The sequence below is a fragment of the Neodiprion virginianus genome, chromosome 6 (assembly GCF_021901495.1).
Source record: "Neodiprion virginianus isolate iyNeoVirg1 chromosome 6, iyNeoVirg1.1, whole genome shotgun sequence".
Lineage (NCBI taxonomy): Eukaryota > Metazoa > Arthropoda > Insecta > Hymenoptera > Diprionidae > Neodiprion > Neodiprion virginianus.
Window position 1 is genome coordinate 10,504,570 of NC_060882.1, and position 16,021 is coordinate 10,520,590.

Genomic DNA, 16,021 nt, shown 5'->3' on the forward strand with positions numbered 1-16,021 from the left:
TTATTATTATTATTATTATTATTACTATTATTACATGGTATAATAAAAATTTAATAAGCAATTGAATACCCGTGCATATTTTTAATGTTTTCTCGCCTTCTCATTTCGTCCACAATCGTGTAAATGTGTAATATTATACACATTGAAAAAACATATGAATATCGCTACGGCCGTGATACTTGTTACATAAAATACTCGCTTCGTTTACGACGTTATTGGCAATCGACTCTGATAAGACCTTGTTTTTCTCCATATTCTTCCCGACTGCATATCAATACAGACGAATGAAACGGCTGACGATTCTCCGCTACATTGCAATCGTTCGATTGCACCGATTCGGCCGCATGTCATTATCATAGCGAGTTTGTTGCACTACGGCCCTCGCTGTTTGTCTATTGAAAAATACGAATTCAGCCACAAGAAATATCGCGTTGCCTACAAGATTCAGATGACTTCCTTCATTCCCACCACTATTCCGAGCGGTATCTCTGTCATATCGCCGGCGAGATGTCAGAGGTTTCATTAGCGGTTTGGGAACTGACGAGTGTGCGTCAGAAGTGTGCGAAAGACGAATAATAGAACAATATGTTCCGTGTGATGAGAATTTCGAGGCGAGCTGACGTGAGCGTTTTTCAATCCAACAACGTGCTCCGCCGATTTTTCAGTGCTGAAAATTTTAAATCAAAGAAGTGCCTGGTGCCCTTTTCTGCGAACAAATGCTACTGTTTAAAGTGCGCGTCTAGCCTTAGCTCGCCCGGACATTTATCATTTAAAATTCACAAACGTTCTTTATTCGGATCAAGGTCTTATCATTCTTTCAATAAAAATCTCATACCGGAACACGAGTTTAACAAACGCGCTAATGACACAAGGTTTCTGTGCACCTGCAACGGCTGTATCCTCAACAAGCCATTTTCTACGAGATGTGAGGCAAGAAAAACCTGTCTCTACGATCTACATATTGACCATCATGGCAAGTATTTTGTAATAACGATTCGCTTGTCTATACAATTTAAACAATTCAAATCAGCATATATAAATATGTGTATTTGTTCGTCCTGAGACGACGACGTTTCCTAACGACTCAAGCATCTTACATGCATACATCATATTGGTGTACGTGGTATACTAAGCATAGCACTTTACAGTAAAAGTAACGAGCATATGATAATATGAGGGGGGATATAGCATCTCATGCGTAATTAGAAGTAATGGGAAGATAACAGAAGACGCGGGGCATGGGTAGGTTTATGTTTGTGTACATTATTCGGAGGTCATTGTCAGTACGATCGGTGAGGATGAACAATAAACACAAATAAATTAGGGTGAGAGGCAGATCCTAAGGTGAGCCAGTATTTCAAGTTCGTTCTTCTTCCATCACATGAGCCGCGCACATAACACGGGCCTAAATGGTTGACAGGTCCATTGTTGACGTTATCGTCCCCGGCAAGCTACGTACTTCACAACCGACCTTTGGGCACACAAACTAGTTCTGATATCGACGGCTAATTGTAAGATCGAAACGGGCGTAAATCACTGCTTTTCCGATTTGCGGAATAAGCCTGATATTTTTCATTTTTGCTGCATACGCCCTTATGCCAGTAGAATCAGCAATTATTGAAGAACTCTGGGCTGCGCTCTTTTGGTTATTAGCCCATGATATGTGACTGTGTGGGCGTTCGGTACAATAAAGGAATTCTTAGTGTGAGTCTCGTCGGGTATTAATCCTGGGATGAAGGGTGATTCTGCACTTGCTAGATATTTTGACTGTTGCAATTTAGCCCCTGACAGGCAATGAGAGAGAAATTTCCCCCTTAAAAAACTTGTACTCTTGGCGCAGACTGTAAGGTTTGAATCCCTTCAACGATCATTTTTATTCGTTTAGTTCCACTTAACTACTTTCATAATACAACCGTTTGATGCGGAATTGCTTGAACTATAATTTAAAAAGAAATCTTGCTAGCTTTATTAGCAGCTGAGATATTTGAAATTAATTTCCATTGGGTATTTTTTATACTCATTGCTACGAAAGATGTACGGTTTGGATGTTTGCTTGTCAGGGGCTAAGGACAACTTGGAGGAGACTGCCTAATGGGGATAAATTATACGCCAATTTGTCTATTATCAGATGATTTGACCGGTGAAATTGGTAATATTCTCTAAAAATAACTAAAACCGATATCATTCGCTGCACGATGATAAAACTCCCACGATGCGCGCACTGACGTCACATCAACAAAGCGCCACGACCCGCCACTTTGAATGCGCAAATACACTTGTTGACGCAGTGTAGCTGAAGTGGCAAATAATCACGTAAACTGGGGGTTTTTCTTTTCGCAAGTAAATTACGTAATGCATTTGATTTACTGGCGCTTGGAAAGACTTGAGTTCATTGTAGTCTCGAAAATATCGTTTCAGAACTATTGTTATTCATTTAGTAAGAAGTCGGAATAACACCTTGGCGTCAATTTAATGTCTTGATAACCAAATATTGCCGACTGCAATGCGTCTGAGAATTGTGGAACATTTCTGTAACCAAATACACGTTCTTATTACAGGAAAGCTGGTCGATTTTGCAGGATGGCTTCTTCCTCTTCAATACGGAGAAGCAATTGCAACGTCCCACCAGCACACGAGGATGGCCGCGTCTCTCTTCGACGTTGGACACATGTTGCAGACTGTTGTATCAGGCAGACACGCTGGTGAATTTTTGGAATCGTTAACACCGAGTGATCTTAAAAATCTCCCCATCGGTAAAGCGGCTTTGACTGTCTTCACGAACGACCAAGGAGGTATACTTGACGATCTCATTATAACGAAGGACGGCGAAGACAAATTCTTCGTTGTTTCCAACGCGGGACGACGCGACGAAGATAGCGAACTTCTTCTGAAACAACAGGTACTTGATTGATTTGAGAGTCGTAGTGGGTAACAAAGATCACGTAGTGTAAGAACGAAAAACGTTTATATTTACAGAAAATATTCACGTCTCACGACAAGAAAGTTTCTTTGGAATTCCTCGATCCCCTGGAGCAAGGACTTGTTGCACTTCAAGGGCCGAAGGCAAGCCAAGCCCTTCAGAGTTTCACGACGATCAATTTAAACGACCTGAAATTCATGCACAGCTTGAAAACGGAATTTTTTGGAAACCAAATCAGAATATCACGATGCGGTTACACGGGGGAAGATGGTTTCGAAATATCGTTACCACGAACGATTGCCAGACAATTTGTTGACTTGATACTTAGCGCCGAGTATGTCAAATTGGCTGGTTTAGGAGTAAGGGATAGTCTAAGGTGCGGGAACATTCTTTACCGATAATCTTCGTCCAATTTACATGCACGTACTCACGATGATTTCAATATCGCTTTTGACGATTGACTAACACGCAGATTGGAAGCCGGCCTTTGCCTTTACGGAATCGACATAAACGAGACAACAACGCCGGTGGAAGCTGACTTAACGTGGTTGATCGGTGAGTATGGAATCCGGTCAATTTTTTCTCGTTTCATGCCAAGCAAAAACACTACATACTTTTATACTAACACGAAACAATTTGCTTTATTATCCAAAGCGAAACGCCGAAGAGCGGAGAAGAACTTTCCGGGGGCAGAGAAGATATTGTTCCAAATCTTAACAAAGCCATTACGTAAGCGCGTCGGGCTCCTTTTAGGACAAGGACCCCCTGCGAGAGCAGGAGCCGTGCTACTAACACCGGAGGGTGAATCCGTTGGAAAAGTGACTTCTGGAGGGCCGAGTCCTACCTTGGGTCGGCACATCGCCATGGGCTACTTACCTCTGAACTTATGCCACCCAGGATCCGGTGTCCTCGTAGAGATTAGGGGAAAAACTTACAAAGCTACGGTCTCGAAGATGCCCTTCGTTAAGACGAATTATTACACTGGCTAAGAGAGCGCTGGAATTTGAATTTCATTGTTGGAGCATGGTGTGAAAATCAAAAATTAAAATAAAATCAAGAGCAGTATGTACCGACATCCGATATTGTGGGATGAGACACGAGTTGCGTAACGTTAGGTACAATCAGCGTTCTTGGACCTATAACCACAATGCGTATGAATCGTGGTGTGCATGCCGAGTGAAAGCTTATAAATATGTTGCATGAAATAATTTGTGATGAAATTTACTTGAATTATACATCGTTTGCCACAATGTTCAAGGCGTGTAGGACTCCTACCTTTACCGACCGAGCAAACGCATCCATTCTCATCATCGTTTGATCAATAAACGAATGAACGGGAACGGTTCAAATATCGTAGGTGCGTTACTCTGTTATAACAGAACTTATAAAAGTCACTGATACCCTGAAAATTATTGAAAAATGTGTAATTTCGCTAATTTTTGAAGCCATAGTGTCCATGGACGAGAGACTGTCCGCCATTTTGAAAAGAATGAAAAATAAAATGAGCCATCGTAGGGCTAGTTTTATGCAATAATGAGTTCAGCAAACGAGAACTACGAATTAGAATAGTTTCGTCAATAAATGACGTTAAGCGAGGCGTTCCTTGGTTGGTGTAGTTGGCACGCGTCTTACCCCTTCGTACTTTTGGCGAAAATTTTCGCGATTTCGAAAAGTCCTCGAATAAATTATTTGATGCACTATACCACCGTAATTTTGCGAGCGGAATTGATTAGGCGCAGTTCAAATACGTTGCGAGTAGAGGATCAAGACTTATTGCGAAGAACAAAGAATTTACGCTCCAATTTAGCTGCTGTTGGTCCTAAGCTCTATACGTCAACTTTTTCGCGTTTCTGGGGGTTCAATGAGTCTGTAAAGAGTCGTACAAATCGATTCTGAAACGAAAAATGATTCTCATCGAAAAGCACGAAAAAAGTAACACTTTCTCCTTTGCAATATTTTGCGTCATCAACAAAAGATTTTCAAAATCGCAAAAATCTTTCCATCAAAATCCTACATTGACGTAATTTTGCGATACAAATCGATTAGGCATAGTCAACAAACGCTGCGAGCAACGGGTCGAAAGTCAGCAGCCAAAAAAGGACATCATGTGATATTTGTGTTATGAAGCGCAGAATCGTTGACTGAAGAACATAGAGACGGATATCCCTGGATAAATTTTTATGACCAGTTTTCGGCGGGGAGGTGAGCCCAGGAGGGCCTAGGAGCATAGAAGGGTTCTGCTCTAACGACTCTACCTAACGGACTCGCACCGACATTCGTAGCAGCGAAAGTAGTGTCGGTATGGAAACTCGAGATTGAGTCGCTACAAAGTGAGTACGTAAGACTACTTGTCGACTGCGACTTGGAAATGTCGATCGGCTCGATCATCCCCGTAAAGAGACACGTAACCGCGTCCACCACCAACCACCGCAACAACAGTCGAGCACCTGCGTCCTCCACGTCCACGGCGTCCCCGTCCTCCTACGCCTGCATATCCCCGCCACTGCGCCATCATCCTCGTCGACCTCGTCTTCCTCGACCACCGCCGATCACTTCCAACAACCGCCAAACACTTCTTTCCCCCTCCGAGCACCATCAAACACCCCCTGCCACCTCCTAACACCACCAAACACCGTATACCATCTCCGTCCGCCGTCTACCACCCAATGCCGTCTCCTATCACCTCGTACCTCCTCCAACCACCTCCTAGCAAAGCCTACCACCTTCTACCATTTCCGAACACCATCAACCACCTCCTAGCACCGCCGACCACCTTCGTCCTCTTCGTCCCACTGCTCCTTCATGTGTTCTATAACTTTGATATTCATAATTATTCCAACAACTTTTCATTTGCTCTCTCGATCTTGAATTTTCGTAGGCATAGAATCAAAACGCTGTTTTAGCTAGTCGCAAGTAAAGTATCTACGTTGGGTAGAGAAGCAGAATTGTTTTTCGAAGAGCGTTCGGATGGAAAGAAATTTGGAGTAACTGTAATACACCACAGATGCGCTAATTTTGATTAGGATTGAATAGATATTTCGTATATGAGACGGTATTTAACGCAGTGTCCTGATTAAAAGGCCTAAAAAGGTGATTGTTGTAGATTTTTTTTTCATAGGGAGAGAAAGAACAAAGCTTCTTGAAACTTTGTGTGTAATTTAACACACATTTGAAAGGTACGAGCAGTAATTTTTATCATCTAACTGTCGCGGAACGGCAGCGTTATTAGCCGACCCGTTCACTGAAGAATATATCTACAGTCAACGGCTATCCATCGAAGGCCCTAGCCGCTTGAATCTGGGATTGGCAGGAAAGATAAAGTGCGTATTTCTTGTCTGATTGTGAAATGTGAAAACTAGTATCATTATACATCATGAAATATCATCATACATCACACATCTTACATCACGAGACATCATACATCACACATCATACATAGTATGAAAGTTCGAAACCAGAGTTTGGATGTTCGGATGTTCAGAAAGTGACGTCACACAATTTTTTTTTCTCTTGACGTCATCAACCTAAATTCAGCTAGCCGGATTCCTCAGTCTGGAAACAACCGCGCAGTAGAGAGGACGGATGAGAATCGCGCTCCGCAGATTTCGAGTGCCAGGTTCTCAGCCTCTTGGATCCTGCGCTCCGGGTCCGCTTTCTGGTGAAACTCGACTGCCGGGACAAGCGCTACGTAGTTTCTGAGCTCCAGGTCCGCTACCTGGTGGAACTCGACTTCCAGGACAAGCGCTCCGTAGTTTCTGAGCTCCAGGTCCGCTACCTGGTGGAACTCGACTTCCAGGACAAGCGCTCCGTAGTTTCTGAGCTCCAGGTCCGCTACGTCGTGAAACTAGACTTCCGGGACAAGCGCTCTGTAGTTTCTGCGCTTCAGGTCCGCTACCTGGTGAAACTCGACTTCCGAGGTATAACTCGAGGTGGTTATCGGTGGTTGTTGGAGGTGGTTGGCGGTGGTTTGAAGTGGACGAGGAGGGGAACGAGGAAGACGAGGAGAACAAGGTGGACGAGGAGGACAAGGATTTGTGTTCGGTGAGTAAAACATTTTTATAATATTTGATGGCAATTGTAATAATATTTCATCCGAAATATTACAAACTTGTCACATTTACAATAAATTATTTCAATTCATTTTTCGCGCAAGCACATGTTTAGTAGCTATAAATGCGATAATTAAATTTATTATATTACTTAATAATTAATTAATCATACTAATCTTTACACAATATTTTTGATGTGTTCTTATACTGAAAATATTTATAACCATTTCAGGTATAACCCGAGATGGTTGCCGGTGGTTGTTGGAGGTGGTTGGAGGTGGACGGGGAGGAGGACGAGGAAGACGAGGAGAACAAGGTGGACGAGGAGGACGAGGATTTGTGCTCGGTGAGTAAAACATTTTTATAATATTTGATGGCAATTGTAATAATATTTCATCCGAAATATTACAAACTTGTCACGTTTACAATAAATTATTTCAATTCATTTTTCGCGCAAGCACATGTTTAGTAGCTATAAATGCGATAATTAAATTTATTATATTATTTAATAATTAATTAATCATACTAATCTTTACACAATATTTTTGATGTGTTCTTATACTGAAAATATTTATAACCATTTCAGGTATAACCCGAGATGGTTGCCGGTGGTTGTTGGAGGTGGTTGGAGGTGGACGAGGAGGAGGACGAGGAAGACGAGGAGAACAAGGTGGACGAGGAGGACGAGGATTTGTGCTCGGTGAGTAAAACATTTTTATAATATTTGATGGCAATTGTAATAATATTTCATCCGAAATATTACAAACTTGTCACGTTTACAATAAATTATTTCAATTCATTTTTCGCGCAAGCACATGTTCACTAGCTTCAAATGCGCTAATAAAATTGATTATATTATTAATTAATTAATTAATTATATCAATCCTTGAACAATATTTTTGATGTGTTCTTATACTAAAAATATTCATTACTATTCGAGGTATAACCCGAGGTAGTTCGCGGTGGTTCCGGGTGATCGAGGTGAGCGAGGAAGAGGACGAGGATGACGAGGACTTGTACACTGTGAGTATAACATTTTTATCATATTCATTAGAGTAGGAGTAGGATCAGGAAGTAGGAGTAGTAGGAGTAGAAGTAGATGTATGCGGTGAGGGGCGGGGAGGGAATATTATCATATCAAGTTATCAGTAATAAGCAATTGCGGGTAAAATATTAGCTTACTTTTGTAAGTATTTATGAATATAGCCTCTATGAATATTCATTGTTGGTATATAAGATCTGGCAACGTACGTACTTTCTGTAAGAGATTTTGAAGATTTTCAACATAATTATGTTTCAGTTCTGTGCCCCACCTAGTGATCCACCAGTACATATCCTCCGACGTGACATCGCTGTACTACGTATAAAGAAGAAAAGGTTTATTAAGATGCAAATTGCTCCTCTCTTCTTGCCATTGTGCTTTCAGCCATTGTTGTGCTGTGTGTTTAAAATATAGGACAGTATATAATATAGAATAACAGGTATAGCTACGAATACAGCACTACAATAAATCTTATAGAAATGAGCTCTCATTGAGATTTATCTGTATTTATAACTCGACGCGAGGAGGCAAAAATCAATGTAATGCCATCTGTAAGGTAATTGGACTCGTATTTGCACTACGAGAACTCATGGACTACGAGAACACTTGGGCATTTTGCGGTGAAATTTGAAGAATTGTTGTACAAGAAATTAAATAACTATAAAAATGGATAAAAAAATATTATCTCTAATAGTGAATGTAGCTAATACAGCTTTAACCGTATATTGATTATGTTAATGATCTATTGTGATACGATCAGAATTAGATAAGCTCTCTAAATACTCTTTTCTAGACTATTAATTTATATGATGTATATGTAAATGTATATTTCTTCAGTTTGTACAATCACTGCACTAGGATTACCCTTGTCATGTTTTGATGGTGCGTTTGTGTAATTTGTATATTATTAACCTTACGTTTTACTCTATTTGCGACAAGTTGTGAGTGTTTCTAATTTCTTGGCAATTATTTATGTACATGTATGTGTATATATTTATATGTATACTTATGCACGTGTATATACATATATGCACATATTTAAAACTAGACTTTTACAATAAACACAGAGGTTTTAGTATATTCACATACGGATTTCTGTGTATAGGTATACTTGAACTAAAATATCCTTATCTCTAATACGGAGTTCTTCGTAATTCGCATTCGTTCTCGTAACCCAATGTCCTACATACAATGGCAAAAATCGAGATCCAACTTAACTGAGTCTCAAAGCCCTGTTGACATAAAAGCAGCTGTTTGATAGAAATTATAGTTTATAGTTAACACAGCCCATTGCATGATATTTCATTATAAATACATATGTTTCAATGTATTTAGGAATAATTTATCAAATATATAAAGGTCATGTGCAAATAATAAATGAATTCGACCGCAGTTTGATGTATGATTAGAGCTTTAACAATAAATTTAAGCTTTGTTACTTCTTTTATTTTATTATGGATAATCAAAAACATTTCCGACTATTCGTGCTGTGGAAGCATGGGGATTAAACCAAATGTAGCGAAAGATTAGAAACAGTGTATGTAGAGTACGAGTATTTTTCTAACAATGCAAACACGTGCCGCTAGCTTAGTTTTGACATATCTAGAATACCACGCCTTGCGAATTAGTTTTCCGGACAGAGATGAGTGATGAATTTTAAGGACTGCATTATCGTTGTTGAATACTCTATGCCTCATGGGAAAAGAAAATCTGTAACGATAAAATTGATGCACCGGATCATCGTCGACTTTAACTTTTGAAATGTCCTACCATTTCTGAACACCTCCAACCATCCTATTTACCTATATTACTAGATTAGCTATGATATGAAAAGAGAAGAATTATTCATTTCGAAATGGGATTCTATTCGACGCGCGCTCGATGTATTCCATAACATTAGTATTCATAATTATTCCAACAACTTTTCATTTGCTCTCTCGATCATGAATTTTCATAGGCATAGAATCGAAACGCTGTTTTAGCTGGTCGCAAGTGAAGTATCTGCGTTGGGTGGAGGAGCAGAATTGTTTTTCGAAAAGTATTCGGATGGAAAAAAATTCAGAGTAACTGTAATACATCACGGATGCGCTAATTTTGAAAGAGATGAAATGGATGCTTCGTATATGAGACAGTATTTAACGCTGCGTAGTGATTTAAAGACCTAGAAAGGTGATAGGGAGAGAAAGAACGACGCTTCTCAACACTTCGAGTGTATTTTAACACACATTTGAAAGATACGAGCGAAATTTTTCATCATCCAACTGTCGCAGAACGGCAGCGTTATTAGCTGACCCGTTCACTGAAAAATATATCTTCAGTCAACGGCTGACCGTCGAAGGGCCTGGCCGCTTGAGTCTGGAATCGGCAGGAGAGGTAAAGTGCGTATTTCTTGTACGAAACGTAATAACTAAAATCATTATACATCATATCATATCATCATACATCATACATCATACATCATCATACATAGTATTAAAGGTCGAAACCAAAGTTTGGATGTCGGATGTTCAGAAAGTGACGTTACCGACCTGAAATCAGCTAGCCGAATTCCTCAGTCTGGAATCAACCGCGCAGTAGAGCGGACGGGTGAGAGTCGCGCTCCGCAAATTTCGAGTACCGGGTTCTCAACCTCCCGGATCCCGCGCTTCGGATCCGCTACGCGGTGAAACTCGACATTCAGGATAAGCGCTCCGTGGTTCCTCGTTCACGTTTACAATAAATTATTTCAATTCGTTTTTCGCGCAACCTCAAATTCGGTAACTGTCAGTCCGCTAATAAAATTTCTCGACTTCCAGGATAAGCGCTCCGTGGTTCCTCGTTCACGTTTACAATAAATTATTTCAATTCGTTTTTCGCGCAACCTCAAATTCGGTAACTGTCAGTCCGCTAATAAAATTTCTCGACTTCCAGGATAAGCGCTCCGTGGTTCCTCGTTCACGTTTACAATAAATTATTTCAATTCGTTTTTCGCGCAACCTCAAATTCGGTAACTGTCAGTCCGCTAATAAAATTTCTCGACTTCCAGGATAAGCGCTCCGTGGTTCCTCGTTCACGTTTACAATAAATTATTTCAATTCGTTTTTCGCGCAACCTCAAATTCGGTAACTGTCAGTCCGCTAATAAAATTTCTCGACTTCCAGGATAAGCGCTCCGTGGTTCCTCGTTCACGTTTACAATAAATTATTTCAATTCGTTTTTCGCGCAACCTCAAATTCGGTAACTGTCAGTCCGCTAATAAAATTTCTCGACTTCCAGGATAAGCGCTCCGTGGTTCCTCGTTCACGTTTACAATAAATTATTTCAATTCGTTTTTCGCGCAACCTCAAATTCGGTAACTGTCAGTCCGCTAATAAAATTTCTCGACTTCCAGGATAAGCGCTCCGTGGTTCCTCGTTCACGTTTACAATAAATTATTTCAATTCGTTTTTCGCGCAACCTCAAATTCGGTAACTGTCAGTCCGCTAATAAAATTTCTCGACTTCCAGGATAAGCGCTCCGTGGTTCCTCGTTCACGTTTACAATAAATTATTTCAATTCGTTTTTCGCGCAACCTCAAATTCGGTAACTGTCAGTCCGCTAATAAAATTTCTCGACTTCCAGGATAAGCGCTCCGTGGTTCCTCGTTCACGTTTACAATAAATTATTTCAATCCGTTTTTCGCGCAACCTCAAATTCGGTAACTGTCAGTCCGCTAATAAAATTTCTCGACTTCCAGGATAAGCGCTCCGTGGTTCCTCGTTCACGTTTACAATAAATTATTTCAATTCGTTTTTCGCGCAACCTCAAATTCGGTAGCTGTCGGTGCGCTAATAAAATTTCTATAACTTTACAATCTTCTCATAATCTTTTTGGTAAAATATGTCGATAAAAAAATTATATCAAACCTTACACATTATTTTTGATTTGTTCTCACGCTGAAAACATTTACTAGTATTCGAGGTATAACTCGAGGTGGTTGGCGGTTTTCGTTGGAGGTAGTTAGGGGTGGTTGCGGGTAATCTCGGTGATTCAGGAGGAGGGGGACGAGGATTTGTGCTCGGTGAGTAAAACACTTTTATAATATTTCACGGCAATTGTAATTATATTTTATCTGAAATATTTCAAACTTCTCATGTTTACATTGAATTATTTCAATTCATTTTTCGCGCAAGCACAAATTCAGTAGCTATGAATAAGCTTGGACAATTTATTATATTATTAATTAATCAATTAATATTCTTATATTTGATGGCAATTGTAATTATATTTCATCTGAAATATTACAAACTTGTCACGTTTACAATAAATTATTTCAATTCATTTTTCGTGCAAGCACATATTTAGTAGCTATGAATAATCTTATACAATATATTATATTATTAATTAATTATTTAATTAATTACTCAATTATATTAATCCTTACACAATATTTTCGATGTGTTCTTATACTGAAATATTTATTACTATTCAAGGTATAACCTGAGGTGGTTGAAGGTGGTCGGAGGTGGACGAGGAGGAGGACGAGGAGGACGAGGATTTGTGCTGGGTGAGTAAAACACTTTTATAATATTTGATGGCAATTGTAATTATATTTCATCTGAAATATTACAAACTTGTCACGTTTACAATAAATTATTTCAATTCATTTTTCGTGCAAGCACATATTCAGTAGCTATGAATAATCTTGTACAATTCATTACATTATTAATTAATTGATTAATTACATTAATTCTTACACAATATTTTTGATGTGTTCCTATACTAAAAATATTCATTACTATACCAGGTATTACCCAAGGTGGTCGGAGGCGGACGAGGAGGAGGACGAGCTGGACGAGGAGGAGGACCAGGTGGACGAGGAGGAGGCGGGCTGGGTCGTGGGAGAGGACCTCTCCTCTCCTCAGAGGAGAGGAGGGGAAGGGGCAGGGAAGGGGAGAGGTGGGCGGGGAGGGGGAAGGGACGGGAAGGGCCGGGAAGGGAAGGGAAGGGAAGGGAAGGGAAGGGGGCGGGGAGGGGGAAGGGGCGGGGGAGGGGGAGGGGGCGGGGGTGGGGGAAGGGGCAGGGGGTGGTGGGCGGGAGGGTGGGTGGGCGGGTGGGCGGGTGGGCGGGAGGGAGGGAGGGAGGAAGGGCGGGCGGGCGGGCGCGAGAGGGCGAGGGGGTGTACTGATCTATTAACTGTAACGGGCTCGCATCGACATCCGTCCTCCACTCTCTCCCTCCCTCCCGCCCTCCCGCCCGCCCGCCCACCCTCCCTCCCGCCCTCCCTCCCTCCCTCCCGCCCTCCCCCTCCCCCTCCATCACCCCTCCCCCCTCCCCCTCCCCGCCCCCTTCCCTTCCCTTCCCGGCCCATCCCGTCCCTTCCCCCTCCCCGCCCACCTCTCCCCTTCCCTGCCCCTTCCCCTCCTCTCCTCTGAGGAGAGGAGAGGTCCTCTCCCACGACCCAGCCCGCCTCCTCCTCGTCCACCTGGTCCTCCTCCTCGTCCAGCTCGTCCTCCTCCTCGTCCGCCTCCGACCACCTTGGGTAATACCTGGAATAGTAATGAATATTTTTAGTATAGGAACACATCAAAAATATTGTGTAAGAATTAATGTAATTAATCAATTAATTAATAATGTAATGAATTGTACAAGATTATTCATAGCTACTGAATATGTGCTTGCACGAAAAATGAATTGAAATAATTTATTGTAAACGTGACAAGTTTGTAATATTTCAGATGAAATATAATTACAATTGCCATCAAATATTATAAAAGTGTTTTACTCACCCAGCACAAATCCTCGTCCTCCTCGTCCTCCTCCTCGTCCACCTCCGACCACCTTCAACCACCTCAGGTTATACCTTGAATAGTAATAAATATTTCAGTATAAGAACACATCGAAAATATTGTGTAAGGATTAATATAATTGAGTAATTAATTAAATAATTAATTAATAATATAATATATTGTATAAGATTATTCATAGCTACTAAATATGTGCTTGCACGAAAAATGAATTGAAATAATTTATTGTAAACGTGACAAGTTTGTAATATTTCAGATGAAATATAATTACAATTGCCATCAAATATAAGAATATTAATTGATTAATTAATAATATAATAAATTGTCCAAGCTTATTCATAGCTACTGAATTTGTGCTTGCGCGAAAAATGAATTGAAATAATTCAATGTAAACATGAGAAGTTTGAAATATTTCAGATAAAATATAATTACAATTGCCGTGAAATATTATAAAAGTGTTTTACTCACCGAGCACAAATCCTCGTCCCCCTCCTCCTGAATCACCGAGATTACCCGCAACCACCCCTAACTACCTCCAACGAAAACCGCCAACCACCTCGAGTTATACCTCGAATACTAGTAAATGTTTTCAGCGTGAGAACAAATCAAAAATAATGTGTAAGGTTTGATATAATTTTTTTATCGACATATTTTACCAAAAAGATTATGAGAAGATTGTAAAGTTATAGAAATTTTATTAGCGCACCGACAGCTACCGAATTTGAGGTTGCGCGAAAAACGAATTGAAATAATTTATTGTAAACGTGAACGAGGAACCACGGAGCGCTTATCCTGGAAGTCGAGAAATTTTATTAGCGGACTGACAGTTACCGAATTTGAGGTTGCGCGAAAAACGGATTGAAATAATTTATTGTAAACGTGAACGAGGAACCACGGAGCGCTTATCCTGGAAGTCGAGAAATTTTATTAGCGGACTGACAGTTACCGAATTTGAGGTTGCGCGAAAAACGAATTGAAATAATTTATTGTAAACGTGAACGAGGAACCACGGAGCGCTTATCCTGGAAGTCGAGAAATTTTATTAGCGGACTGACAGTTACCGAATTTGAGGTTGCGCGAAAAACGAATTGAAATAATTTATTGTAAACGTGAACGAGGAACCACGGAGCGCTTATCCTGGAAGTCGAGAAATTTTATTAGCGGACTGACAGTTACCGAATTTGAGGTTGCGCGAAAAACGAATTGAAATAATTTATTGTAAACGTGAACGAGGAACCACGGAGCGCTTATCCTGGAAGTCGAGAAATTTTATTAGCGGACTGACAGTTACCGAATTTGAGGTTGCGCGAAAAACGAATTGAAATAATTTATTGTAAACGTGAACGAGGAACCACGGAGCGCTTATCCTGGAAGTCGAGAAATTTTATTAGCGGACTGACAGTTACCGAATTTGAGGTTGCGCGAAAAACGAATTGAAATAATTTATTGTAAACGTGAACGAGGAACCACGGAGCGCTTATCCTGGAAGTCGAGAAATTTTATTAGCGGACTGACAGTTACCGAATTTGAGGTTGCGCGAAAAACGAATTGAAATAATTTATTGTAAACGTGAACGAGGAACCACGGAGCGCTTATCCTGGAAGTCGAGAAATTTTATTAGCGGACTGACAGTTACCGAATTTGAGGTTGCGCGAAAAACGAATTGAAATAATTTATTGTAAACGTGAACGAGGAACCACGGAGCGCTTATCCTGGAAGTCGAGAAATTTTATTAGCGGACTGACAGTTACCGAATTTGAGGTTGCGCGAAAAACGAATTGAAATAATTTATTGTAAACGTGAACGAGGAACCACGGAGCGCTTATCCTGAATGTCGAGTTTCACCGCGTAGCGGATCCGAAGCGCGGGATCCGGGAGGTTGAGAACCCGGTACTCGAAATTTGCGGAGCGCGACTCTCACCCGTCCGCTCTACTGCGCGGTTGATTCCAGACTGAGGAATTCGGCTAGCTGATTTCAGGTCGGTAACGTCACTTTCTGAACATCCGACATCCAAACTTTGGTTTCGACCTTTAATACTATGTATGATGATGTATGATGTATGATGTATGATGATATGATATGATGTATAATGATTTTAGTTATTACGTTTCGTACAAGAAATACGCACTTTACCTCTCCTGCCGATTCCAGACTCAAGCGGCCAGGCCCTTCGACGGTCAGCCGTTGACTGAAGATATATTTTTCAGTGAACGGGTCAGCTAATAACGCTGCCGTTCTGCGACA

At 40.8% G+C, this 16,021-nt stretch overlaps 1 protein-coding gene and 1 long non-coding RNA gene across 2 annotated transcripts; both read left to right on the forward strand.

Moving 5' to 3' along the window:
- The first annotated feature begins 331 nt into the window (after positions 1-331).
- Positions 332-4,170, forward strand: LOC124307664 (aminomethyltransferase, mitochondrial). The gene is made up of 5 exons (XM_046769599.1): positions 332-973; positions 2,559-2,899; positions 2,977-3,296; positions 3,393-3,475; positions 3,575-4,170. The coding sequence occupies exons 1-5, from the start codon at positions 586-588 to the stop codon at positions 3,907-3,909; spliced, it is 1,467 nt and encodes a 488-aa protein (XP_046625555.1). The 5' UTR covers positions 332-585; the 3' UTR covers positions 3,910-4,170.
- Positions 4,171-6,786: 2,616 nt separating this feature from the next.
- Positions 6,787-8,300, forward strand: LOC124307667 (uncharacterized). Its single transcript, XR_006908847.1, has 4 exons — positions 6,787-6,892; positions 7,286-7,315; positions 7,910-7,992; positions 8,270-8,300. It is a non-coding gene; the product is annotated as an uncharacterized LOC124307667 (long non-coding RNA).
- Positions 8,301-16,021: the final 7,721 nt, after the last annotated feature.

What these genes read in the sequence shown, in the direction of transcription:
- LOC124307664 (XM_046769599.1), top strand. Translation starts at nt 586, where the DNA reads ATGTTCCGTGTGATGAGAATTTCGAGGCGAGCTGACGTGAGCGTTTTT. An exon ending in AACTTCTTCTGAAACAACAG is followed by an intron (nt 2,900 to 2,976) that starts GTACTTGATTGA and finishes TTATATTTACAG; the next exon opens with AAAATATTCACGTCTCACGA. An exon ending in TGACTTAACGTGGTTGATCG is followed by an intron (nt 3,476 to 3,574) that starts GTGAGTATGGAA and finishes TATTATCCAAAG; the next exon opens with CGAAACGCCGAAGAGCGGAG.